Source organism: Vipera berus (genome assembly GCF_964194415.1).
Source record: "Vipera berus genome assembly, chromosome: Z".
NCBI classification, from domain to species: domain Eukaryota; kingdom Metazoa; phylum Chordata; class Lepidosauria; order Squamata; family Viperidae; genus Vipera; species Vipera berus.
In genome coordinates this window covers 14,816,581-14,829,061 of record NC_138205.1, presented here as the reverse complement: position 1 = coordinate 14,829,061, position 12,481 = coordinate 14,816,581, and the positions used below count along the sequence as shown (strand labels likewise).

The 12,481-nt window shown below is 44.5% G+C and overlaps 1 protein-coding gene across 2 annotated transcripts in view; it reads right to left on the bottom strand.

Annotated features, from left to right (window-relative positions):
- LOC308678447 (BICD family-like cargo adapter 2) overlaps positions 1-12,481 on the bottom strand; it is a 30,446-nt gene that overhangs the window by 9,303 nt on the left and 8,662 nt on the right. For both annotated transcript variants that reach the window (XM_081345648.1, XM_081345649.1), the window contains exons 2-7: positions 11,949-12,164; positions 8,057-8,173; positions 4,470-4,616; positions 4,047-4,229; positions 2,026-2,190; positions 1,020-1,150 (exon numbers count right to left, since the gene is read on the bottom strand). In XM_081345648.1, coding sequence (XP_081201774.1) covers positions 1,020-1,150; positions 2,026-2,190; positions 4,047-4,229; positions 4,470-4,616; positions 8,057-8,173; positions 11,949-12,164 — 959 coding nt within the window. The remainder of the gene's footprint in view (positions 1-1,019; positions 1,151-2,025; positions 2,191-4,046; positions 4,230-4,469; positions 4,617-8,056; positions 8,174-11,948; positions 12,165-12,481) is intronic.

Below are 12,481 nucleotides of genomic sequence, written 5' to 3'. Positions count from 1 at the left end.
TGGAACAATGGTTCTTATTAACCTTGGCAGATTTAAGATGTGTGGACTTCAATTCCCAGAATTCCTCAGTCAGCCAGGCTGGCTAAAGAACTCTGGGAGTTGAAGTTTACACATCGTAAAGCTGCCAAGGTTGGGAAACATCAGCCTATGGCAGGGGTAGGCAACCTTGGCTCTTTTATGACTCGTGGACTTCAACTCCCAGAATTCCTGAGCCAGCCATGCTGAGGGGAAAGGGAGAGGTTTCCAAGCTGAGCCATGCTGGCTTAGGAATTCTGGGAGTTGAAGTCCACGAGTCATAAAAGAGCCAAGGTTGCCTACCCCTGGCCTATGGTAAACTGCCTTGGAAGACCGGGCCCTCATTTAATCTGCCTTGCCAATGAGCCCATATGATTGGGGCTAACTCAGTTTTCCCCAATCTGATAACTCCAAATTTAGTGGCTTTGTTAATGACTGCCGGGGACTTCGAAAGTTGCCTCCCCATGATAGACAGGCTGGTCCAACTGCTTTGACAGGCAATGAACCCAGCAGCAATCATAGTATCAGGAGCAAAGGGATTATAGATAGTCCTCAATTTATGACAATTGGGACTGGAACTTCTGTTGCTAAGCTAGGCAGATGTTAAGTGAGTACGCCTGGTTTATTTTTCATTTTTTTGACATAGCCATTAGGTGAATACCATGGTTGTTAAGTGAATCATAGGGTTGCTAAGCAAATCTGGCTTCCGCCATTGACTTTTCTTGTCAGAAGCAGGCTTGTAAGTTTGCAAATGGTGATCACATGACCGTGGGACACTGCTACCATTTTAAACACGTGCTGGTTGCCAAGCGCCCAAATTTGATCACATTACTGTGGGGGATGCTGTAACGATCCTAAGCACGAGGACCAGTCATAAATCACTTTCTTCCGCTCCTTTGTAATGCTGAATGGTTGCTAAACGAAGGGTCGCTAAGTCAAAGGATTACACTGTACATAAATCAATGCAGTGTATGGGGTTTGCAAAGTCAATCGTCAGAACTCACTTGAATATAGCCTCATCCCGGTCTGTTACAGCTAACTTCAAGGCCTTGTCCCGATTGCTTTCTTGGTACAACCGCCTCTGGTTCTCTATCTCAGACTTCAAACCGCTGAGCTCCACGTGTTGCAAGGTCACCTGGGGATGGAGAAGAAGTCATGCAATGTGTGATTCCCCAAGCCACACAAGAGATTGGCCTCCCATAGGTAAGGTTCTACATTTAGGCAAGAAAAACCAAATGCACAGGTATAGTACAGGGGGTACCTTGCTCAATAGTAGCAACTGTGAGAGGGATCTCGAAGTCCTAGTGGACAATCATTTAAGTATGAGCCAGCCGTGTGCTGCAGCTGCCAAAAAAGCCAACACAGTGCTAGGCTGCATTAACAGAGGGGTAGAATCAAGATCATGTGAAGTGTTAATACCACTTTACAAGGTCTTGGTAAGGCCACACTTGGAATACTGCATCCAGTTTTGGTCACCACGATATAAAAAAGACTCTAGAAAGAGTGCAGAGAAGAGCAACAAAGATGATCAGGGGGCTGGAGGCTAAAACATACAAGGAACGGTTGCTGGAATTGGGTATGTCTAGTTTAATGAAGAGAAGGACGAGGGGTGACATGATAGCAGTCTTCCAATATCTCAGAGGCTGCCACAAAGAAGAAGGAGTCAAGCTATTCTCCAAAGCACTTGAAGGCAGGACAAGAAACAAGGGATGGAAACTAATGAAGGAGAGAAGCAAGCTAAATTCTAAGGAGAAATTTCCTGACAGAACAATTAATTAGTGGAAGAACCTGCCTCCAGAAGCTGTGAATGCTCCAACACTGGAAGTTTCCTGCCTGAGCAGGGGGTTAGACTAGATGACCTCCAAGGTCAAACTTTTATTTTGTTGTTGTTGTTATTGTTGTTGTTGTTGTTGTTGTTGTTGTTATTATTATTATTATTATTATTATTATTATTATTATTATTATTATTATTATTATTATTATTAAAGAGAGAAGTACAGCACAGGTTACCTGATCCTGGAGTTTCGCAATCTCCATTTCTTTCTGGGCCAGGATGTCTTGCTGCTGATAGCTCAAGGCCGAAACCCTTTTGGTGTATTCAGAGATGTCCTCCTCCAGTCTTGGAGAGGCCTTCTTTAAAGTGGAACCAGTCTTGTGGATGCCGTGGGTGATTGACTAAAGCAGATAAATAGATGCCCGCCCAAGGAGTCAAAAGGCTTAGTGCTAGAAAGTAGGAGACTTATAACTATCCGTTTAGCGACCATTCAAAGTTATAATGCCACTGAAAAAAGTGACTATGACTGTTTTTCACACTTAACAACCACTGCAGCATCCCCATAATCAAACTTTGGATGCTTGGCAATCGCCATGTATTCATGACGGCTGCAGTGTCCCGTGGTCAGGTCATCCCCTTGTGCAACCTTCTGCAAAAGCAAAAATCAATGGGAAACCTAGATTCACTTAACAACCCTGTTACCATCTTAACAAATGCAGTGATTCACTCAACAGCCGTGGCAAGAAAGGTCGTAAAACAGGGCAAAACAACCGTCTTGCTTAGCAATGGAAATTTCGGGTTTCAATTCAATACAGCCACATTGTCTTCACGTGAATCTCACCGGGACAATTCTTCATGGGTGTCTCCCATGTTGCATTAAGATACCAACTGTCTCCCTTTGGACCAAATCACAGTTGTGTGCATGGTTTCTTAGGAACAAGCCTACCTGGGCTCAGGAGAACCCATCAACCTACTATTGTTCTAACACTACTCTTTTCAGAGGCTTTTTGGTAAGGACAGAAGAGATGCTATTTTCAGAGCCCAATGGCTCCCACCACAAGGGTTCATTTATTTATTATCGTTTTCAACTGCCAAAGAAGAGTTTACAACACATATTAAACATCTGGCAGGTGTGGAGGCCATTTATGTCTTTTAGAAAATAAAAGAGTGATGGTCTGTGCGTAGGGTATGAGTCAGAGGATTTGTAATCATTCAGGGGACGGGACAGCTCTGCAACCAGACATTATTTAAGTCCCAGTTTTGGCCTTCTTTCTTGGTCCAGTGATGAGAGAACTGACTGACTGGCTCACAGTGTTCCTGGTCTTTTTCCACTGTTTCAGGTCCCACAGAAAGGAAGATACACAAAGGTCATTTTCCAATTGGGTGGTGAGTCTTTAGGGCTGGAAACAAGAACGAACACTGTGCTGGGCAGAAGTGTCTTATAATTTGTTTCAGCCAGGTACGAAGATAACATGCTTCAGATGGTCCCAAATTTGAATACCGGTAGCCCTCAATTTGCGATCACACTTCAAACCATAATTTCTATGGCTAAGCAAGATGACTGTGAAGTGAATCATGCCAAATTTAACTACTTTTTCACCTAAGTGGTTAAGGAGTGAATCCCTGCAGCTGTTAATTAAAACATGTGCTCAAATCCAGCTTCCCCCACTGGCTTTGCTTGTCGGAAGCCCGCTGGGAAGGTCGCAAAAATGGTGATCACACGAACCCCAGGACGCTGCAACCATTGTAAATATAACCCAGTTGCCAACCACCTCGGTTTTGATCACGTGACTCTGTGGATACTGCGAGGGTCACAACAAGTGTGAGGGCCAGTTGTGAGTCTCACTCTTTTCACGGCCATTATAACTTTGAACAGCCACTAAACTGATCGTTGTAAGTCGAGGATCAGTGTGTGGTTGTAAATCGAGGATTATCTGCACAGCCCAGAGTGTGGGGAAGGATTGCCCCTGAAGAGTCAGAACTGATGAAGCTTCTTGGATGAGAAGCAAAACAACTTCAAGGAAAAACAAAGTCCAGTTGCCTTTTGAAAAAGCACCTTTGGGACATCATGACCTGAATGACTGAGAATCTCCGTAGACATTTGGGAAGGAATGGTCAGAAATGTGTAATGCTGTGCGCTGTCTCAAATTAGCACACAAGTTACAACCTTCTTTTGACATTGAAAATTTCCCCAGTGACGCTAAAAAGGGAATCTGAGGGCCCCCCTCCCCTCCCCAGGTGTATACTTCTGGTTTACCTTTGGCGTCTGTCCAGGGGCTCCTGGAGCATCGCCTAAACTGCTTTCAATCTCAGATTGGATGGAAGTAACAGAGGTATCTAACTCATGCAGACGGATCTCTTCCTTCAAGTCTTTGACCTGATGCTGGAGGCGCCTATTGGCAGTCCGGAGTTCCTCAGCTTCCACTTCTACCTGTTTAGACTTTGGATGGGAAGAAAAACAGGAAGCAGAAAGGCTAAAATTAGCTTCTGGGGAAGAGGTTTTTTCCCCCCGAGATGCGGCTGCTTTCATGGAATTCTTCCTAATTCTGTGCATAACCGCCCCTGGGTGACTCATTTTCCCATCAGTGGTTTCATATCTCTTTTGGTTTCTTTCCTTTTCAAGACTGGCCATTGTTTCCCTGAAACGTAACCCTTATGTGCAAATACACAAACCACATACCCGCAGCTGCTTTTCACGGCTCTCTCTGCGGAGAAGGAGGAGGTTGTCGTGTAATGTGTCCACCAGCACCTGGATGGATTCGTTCTCCTCCCGAAGCTGACGGATCTGTTTCTCCATATCTTGCTTCCGCTCTTGAAGCAGACGATTCTGCGAAGAAAGACGTCAGAAATGAACATAGGAAGAAAGGAGGGAACACTTCAAAGATCAGCTCCATATCACCATTCCCTGCTCAGTCAGCTCCATGCCTCGTGCCCAGTTTTGGTTTGGGAAAAGTAGGAAAGTTTTCTTCCAAACCCAGAAAATCTGGAGTAACACTGCATACCTATCTTTGTTAAAGTAAAAAAAAAAAGATATTAGATAACAGATATCACCAAAGTGTGGTTGCCAATTCAGATTGGGCAAGAGATTATCCATTTGTAATAGGAGATTGCACCCACTGAAGAACAAAGAGCAATAGGACTTATATACTGCTTCATGTAGCCCTCTCTAAGCGGTATACAAACGCCAGCATATTGCCCGCAGCAATCTGGGTCCTCGTTTTACTGACCTCAGAAGGGTGGAAGGCTGAGTCAACCTTGTGCTGGTCAGGATCGAACTCCTGGCTATAGACAGAGTTATCCTGCAATACTGCATTTTAACCACTGCACCATCACAGTTCCTAATAAAGCAGGCATGTCAAACTCGCAACGTCACGCAACGTATTTCAACTTTTTCCCCATTGCCGGCACAGTTTCGGTGTGACACATCTGGCCCACGGGTCGGCAGTTTGACATGCCTTTAACAAAGGATTTTAACAAATGACGTTATCTAGTTTGGGTAATGTAACATCTGCAAGAAATCAGCCAAGCTCAGAGAGCACCAAGGACCCCTCAAATACAGGTTTTCATCCTCCATCTTTCTCTACATGCAAACTTGTCGATGTAATACAGGTAGTCCTCAGCTTATGACCACAATTGTGACTGGAACTTCCAGTGCTAAGCAGTGCATTTATTAGGTGAATCATCACGTGACTGCACCTGAGTTTATGACCTTTTTTGCCAGGGTCATTAAGCAAATCACACAGTCATTCAGTGAATCTGGCTTCCCCCATTGACCTTGCATGTTGGAAGCTACCCCAGGATGCTGTAATCTTTGTAAATAGATGCTGGTTTCCACAGAAGGTCGGCAGTTTGGCGGGTCGAATCCCGAGTGCCGCGTAGCAGAGTGAGCGCCTGTTACTCGTCCCAGCTTCTGCCAACCTAGCAGTTCGAAAGCACGTAAAAATGCAAGTAGAAAAATAGGGACCACTACGGTGGGAAGGTAACAGCGTTCCGTGCGCCTTTGGCGTCCAGTCATGCCGGCCACATGACCATGGAGACGTCCTCGGACAAGCGCTGGCTCTTCGGCTTTGAAACGGAGATGAGCACCGGCCCCTAGAGTCGGAAACGACTAGCACGCATGTGCGGGGGAACCTTTACCTTTACCTTTAACTGCAGGGATGCTGTGATTGGTCATAAGTCACTTTTTTCAGCACCGTTATAACTTCAGTCACGAAACAAATGGTCATAAGTCAAGGACTACCTGTACTTCTCAAAATGGTTTCCATTCAGTGACTAACACACTTTCCTTGACATAATCAAACCTGCTGCTCCATCAGCAATTTTTGAGAACTGGGCATCCTCTCATGATTATATGTTTTACTGTATTAATACTGCAATTCTTCAGAGAAAGAGGGTTACATAAGGATTTCAGGATACCTTCCACACTGCTCCAGAGTGATGCTCAAGGGACTTGTAGGAAATATAAACAGAGACTCCAAATTGCCCAGCATTTCCTTAATCTTGGGGGGGGAAAGACCTAGGATAGTGTTGTGATTCAGTGTAGCCTGTGCTCCCAGCAGCTGAGTCCGATGAATCTGAGGAGGAGGAGGAGGGGTTTGGAGAGCCTTTGGTGTCAGAGGGAGGCTCTGATGCACTGCAGGACTCTCAGCCTGGCCCCTCCAGTCATGTTCCTCATGAGGCTCAGCTGTGTGAGTAAAAGGTGCCGGACTCAGAGGAGTCACAGCTGAATCTGTTCAGAGACGCTAGAAGCAGAAGGCAATCCAGCAGAGCAGAGCAGAAAAAATAAATGAGGCAACTCAGTGAGAGGAGAAGAAGGCAGTGAGAAGCCACGCCTTGGGACTGATAATAAAAGGGGAAGGTGTGGGCGGGGCTGGTTGCTGGAGGCAACCGTTTGGAGACATTCTAAGAGAATCCTGGTCTGTTCTTGATACTTCTGTTAACTCTTGTTTGTTGACTCTTGTTTGATATTTTGATTCATTTATTGAAGGAAATATTCTGTTGCCTTTTTGTTTGAACTGTAAATAAATTTGGGTTGGTTTTTTTCCAGCCTATTGATTGTTTAAAGGAAGAAGGGGTTGTCCCTGACACACAAACAGGACCAGTCGTAGGCTGGAACAGATACATGCTAAGAATCAACCATATTGGGGACTGAAGGAACTCAAAGATTGATTATTGTCTCTACAGATGAAGACTTTCACAGTGATGATAAGAGTCAGATATTCAGATAGGACAGACATGGGGCTATTGCAGAATCTTTTTGGCTTTGTGGACCAGCGTGGGTGGGGCGGAGAGGGGATGGTTTTGCGTGAGAAGTTGGCGAGCGTGTTTGCAACTCCATTTGCCTGGGCACACGCACCCACTTCTTGGGCAAATGGAGTTGCATGCACACATGCTCGCCCACTGCTTGCATAAGTGTGAATGCACGCATGAACGCACATGCTCACCTGCCACTTCCATGGCCCAATTCTGAAAGGCTCAAGGCCCAGTAGTGGGTTGGGGACCCCAGGACTATTGGATGTTTTTAAGAGCTGGAGGCCGTGGCTTCTTAGTTTCAGGAACAGAATGTGTATGAAGAGGGAAGGAAGACCAACTTGAACACAAACAAACCATGTCCTTTTTTAGCTCTGGGCAACCCGGACTGTGCAACATAGGTTTGAAAATAGAGAGGAGAGTTGTTTAGGGCTACTAGATGGGGGCTGCAGAATTCCAGATGACCTCTAGATGGCAGCAAAATGACAACAAACACCAAGTCTGTGCTGCCATCAGGTGGTTGTCACTATTTTTGAAGCCCAGATCTAGTACGTTAGCTCTGAGTCGTCAGTTACCAGTTTAGTGTATGTTGTCAAGGTACTGATTTAACAGCTAACCAGCTTATGTAATGTAAGATATAAGATGTAATGATAGGAATGACTCAGCAGGGTCTGTGTCTCTTTGTATAAAGGGAAGTCTCCGCTGATGTGTTCTCTCTCTTCCGTTTCCTGCTGTAACTGTGGTTTGTTGGATCCTGCTGTATTAGCACGTGTATGTATACTGTTCGTGGTGTATGATATTGTAGATAGTGTAAGATAAACCACCATTTATTATAGACCACTGTTTACTGTGTTTACTCCTGGGTTATCTCGCGCAATAAGACTGTGCACGTTAAATCAACCATTTTCGGATTAAGCTATAACACCCCTAGAGTGATGGAGAAGAAAGGATTAGTCTTTTACCTGCCTGTCATCCCTGGCCCGAAGTGGGGCATTAATCAACAGCCTTTTTTCTTACCTCAGCTTGCAGACTTTGCATCCGTGCAGCATGCTCAGCATTGCAAAGGCTCAGGGTCCGATGTTCTGCACGTGATACAGCCAGATCTTCCTGGAGCCGGTGCTCCAAGTGAGTGACCTGTTATAGGGGATGGAGCAGACAGCTCTTGGTTAGGCTTTTGTAAGGTTTTACACTTAGCCTCGCAATTGCCCCAGCATTACTCAGGGATTGAAAAGAGCCAAAAGAAACTCTTGAGCCGAGGTTTCAGCAAGCAGACAACTTTTATTTTGATCAAAATAAGAGTTGGGTGGCCACATCTCTCTTTGCGGCTGGTAGAGAGATGAAGGCAACAACCAGGAAAGATGTCTTCCACCTTTTATAGCTTTCCAGAACAAAGAGATCTGGTCTTGGTACTAGGAACCAAAAGGTACAGAAAAATAATTCCTAGATGATGACTCATACACAACAACCCAGGTTCCACCATAACTCCTTTCCCTCCCTCCCCTTACCATGCGCTTCACGTAAGCAATTACCTGTACCTAAAGCATGAAACATTTGCTTTTATATAACTAATTTCCCAATATAAAGCACCTACAAAGCTGCCTGCACATAAACAAGGATGATTACAAAGTATCACTACTAATATCATTATTACTAACATCAACCTTAAACATAACAAAATCCCTTCACTTTGATAACAGGGGAGCTTCTTTAAACCTCTTTTCCAAGCTATTCCTGGCTCTGGATGGCGCAAAATGTGCTTCGCCTCCCAATGCAGGTAGTCCTCGTCTCACGACCATAACAGACCCTGCCCATCACATTCGTAAGTCACGGCGATTGTAAAATAGGTCAACCAGGCGACTAACCCAATTTTGCAATCTATTTTGTGATGGTTGTTTAACTCACACGGGGATCATAAAGCGGCTGCCATGGTCATTACACGAACACAGTCATTAAGCAAACCAAGGGTTCGCGATGGGTGCAGTTTTGCCCCAAAGCGGAAGTAACTGCTGAATTTTGGCAAAATCATCGTAAAACACAATCAGTTGACCATGGGATGCTGCAAGCAGCCGTTAAGCGGCGTCAAGTTGCCAAGAGCCTGAAATTCAGTCACATTACTTGGGGAGGGGACTGTCTGAATTTCAAATCTGGGCCGTAAGTAGCTCCCAGCAACAAGTAGTCCTCGACTTACAACAGTTCATTCAAAGTTACAACAGCACTGAAAAAAGTGAGCTATGACCATTTTTCACATTTACAACCATTGCAGCCTCCCCCATGGTCACATGATAAAAATTCAGACGCTTGCCAACTGACTCATATTTATGATGGTCGCAGTGTCCCGGGGTCATGTGATCACCTTTTGTGACCTTCTGACAAGCAAAGTCAATGGGGAAGCCCGATTCATTGGAAACCACGTTGCTAACTTAACAACTGCAGTGCTTCACTTAACAAATGTGGCAAGACAGGTCATGAAATGGGAGCAAAAGTCACTTAAACAATGACAGAAAATTTGCAGTCGTAAATCGAGGACTACCTGTACGTCAACTGTAACTCTGAATGGTTGCTAAGTGATCGGTCATAAGATGAGGACTATCAGTGCAACCCAATACTCAGGCTCATGAAAGAACTGTGTGATATGTGCACTGGGCAGTTGTCTAAGGAAGAACGTCCTTATGTAAAGAATGGCTTTCCTTAACAATTTAATGGCTTGGGACTTGAACATCTGTAACAGAGCTACAAGCTTTTCAAGGGGATGTTGTTTCTGGAAAGAAGTCATAACTTCCTCTTTAGCTGAGACAAGAGACAGTATCTCCAAGATATGCAGGCTTTACTTTGCCTTAATTTCCCAAAGATAAGAACAGACTCTATGCCTGAATGTTAAAAGGAAAATAAACATTTGCACAAATATATTTTAACAAACAACTTCTTAGTTTGCTAGCTGTACAGGACACCAACACAGGTATAAAATAATAAGAGAAAGAATACTACAGGGAGTATTCTGCAAGTAGTCTTCAACTTACAACAGTTCATTTAGTGACCATTTGAAGTTACAATAGTACTGAAAAAACAGACTTATTACCTTTTTTCACACCTACGACTGTTGTAGCGCCCTCAATGCTACGTGATCAAAATTTGGATGCAAAGTGAATGGGGAAGCCAGATTCACTTAACAACTGGGTTGCTAACCTAACAACTGCAATGATTCACTTAACTGTGGCAAGAAAGGTCATAAAAGGGAGCGAAACTCACTTAACAACTGTCTCACTTAGCAACAAAAATTTTGGGCTCAACTGAGGCCATACATTGAAGACTACCTGTACTAGATTTCAGTAATACTTTGGCTGTGTGTCACCAAACAATGTAATTGTCCATTTTGCAAAAAACAAACAAACCCCAAACCCACTTTTACATCCCATTAATAAATTTCAGAAATGCAAAAGCACAAAAAGAATCAGGCCAGTGACTTTAATTTTTAAATGTTTTTTTTTAATCTATGATGGCATCTCTTCATTTAACTTTTGAGGGCAGTGAGTATTTTAGAACCCTTATTGTCACTTCTTTGACTTCCTTATCTTAAATTGTGGTTAGATTCCTACGTTGTTAGAATCCTGCCAGTCTTGTTAGTGCTGTTCTAGGAACAACATAATGTGACTCAGACGTTTTTCGATCTAGTGTGGCACATTCCATCCACTGGGCCGTTATTGTAGTGAGAATGAACTTTTATTTGCATCGAAAAACGAAGTCCCCGTTTCAGAAATGTTTAACACCATCCACCTCACCTGTGGGGAACTTAGGGCTTTTCAAATATCGGTGAACTACAATCTCCATCATTCATACCAAGAGCTTGAGACTGATGGGAGATGGAGGCTTGGTAAATTTTCCAGGATGATATAGGCCAGGATGATGGAAATTGTAGTTCAATCCTTGGAAGGAACTTGGCTAGGGAGATTCCTCCTCTTCTCTCTTCCTACCCCTACCCACAATATTCCAGTTAGGGATACTGGTGAATTTAGCCTTTTTAACAAGGATGGGATTCAGCAAAGGTCTATGAACTCGGCAAGATTGACCCCCCTGATTTATTTTAAGATTTACAGTGGCTTAGCCTGACACGCACTTCTCAGATTTCAGTGATTTGAATCCTCCGTCTCTTGTGCATTTCTGCAACCAGCAGATCAAACAAGGTGTGAGATATTTTAAAAGATGGCACCTCATTCGGCCATCTCTTACTTGCTTCTGAAACTTATAGAATCCCCTTCATGGTACTCAGTACACCTTTTTTGGACATGAGTGATTCACCTGAAAACAACCTCTAACCCAGTTCTTGCTTCTTTCCCTGTTTCCCAGGCTGGATGTTTATGTTAAACATCTGCAGGAAAACAGCCAAGCCCAGAGAACATTAAGAACTTATCGGCTCAACCCTGAGCTTCATATATTCTCAACTGCTGGATATGACAGTGTGCTAAAATATATTACAGTATAGGTCTTTGGCCTAGAAGCCAAGCTTCCTCTTCTCTTAACAAGAACATTGAGAACCAAAAGCTACTAGATTGCAGTCATAAATTTGATCTTTTGCCCCTTTACCTTCATGGGCACAGAATTGGCAGCAGAAGCAATCTTTGACTGATTTGTTTACATGAATAAAATTAACATGGTGCTTCCTTGCTCATAAGAGAGCTTTGTCTGTTGATTGACCCTCTGCAGCTGGTGAAATATACCAGAAGGCCTCCCTCTTAGTCCTTCTCCTTCCCAATGGGGTAGACCAGGGGTAGGCAACCTTGGCTCTTTTATGACTTGTGGACTTCAACTCCCAGAATTCCTGAGCCAGTTCTGGGAGTTGAAGTCCACCAGTCATAAAAGAGCCAAGGTTGCCTAACCCTGGGGTAGACAAAACCCTGTCAAAGTTCCACCTCACCTGACTGAGCTGTTCCACCAGACGTTGGTTCTGCTCTGAAAGGTCCAAGACTGCCTGTGAGCTTTCTCGACTGGTGTCCTGCTGTTCCAGACGCTTCTGGCCCAGCTGGGCTCGGGCGGCCACCAAGTCAGCCTCCAGCTCTGCCGTCCGGGTCTCAAATTCTGCCCGGCCTGATTCAAGGTGTCGCCGGAGTTCATGTTTCTCTTGTTCAAGATGCTGCAAGAAGCAGAGCCAGAGATGTGAGGGCCAGGAGGAGAGGACTCAAGGCCGGTGTAGAAGAAGGATCCAAAAGGTGATCTGGGATCCAGAGCACCTTGACTTCAAATCACGCCTTCTACTAAGCCAGGGGTAGGCAGCCTTGGCTCTTTTATGACTTCAACTCCCAGAATTCCTGAGCCAGCCATGCTGAGGGGAAAGAGAGAGGTTTCCATGCTGAGCCATGGTGGCTCAGGAATTCTGGGAGTTGAAGTCCACGAGTCATAAAAGAGCCAAGGTTGCCTACTCCTCTACTAAGCATTCAAATTTTTGATACA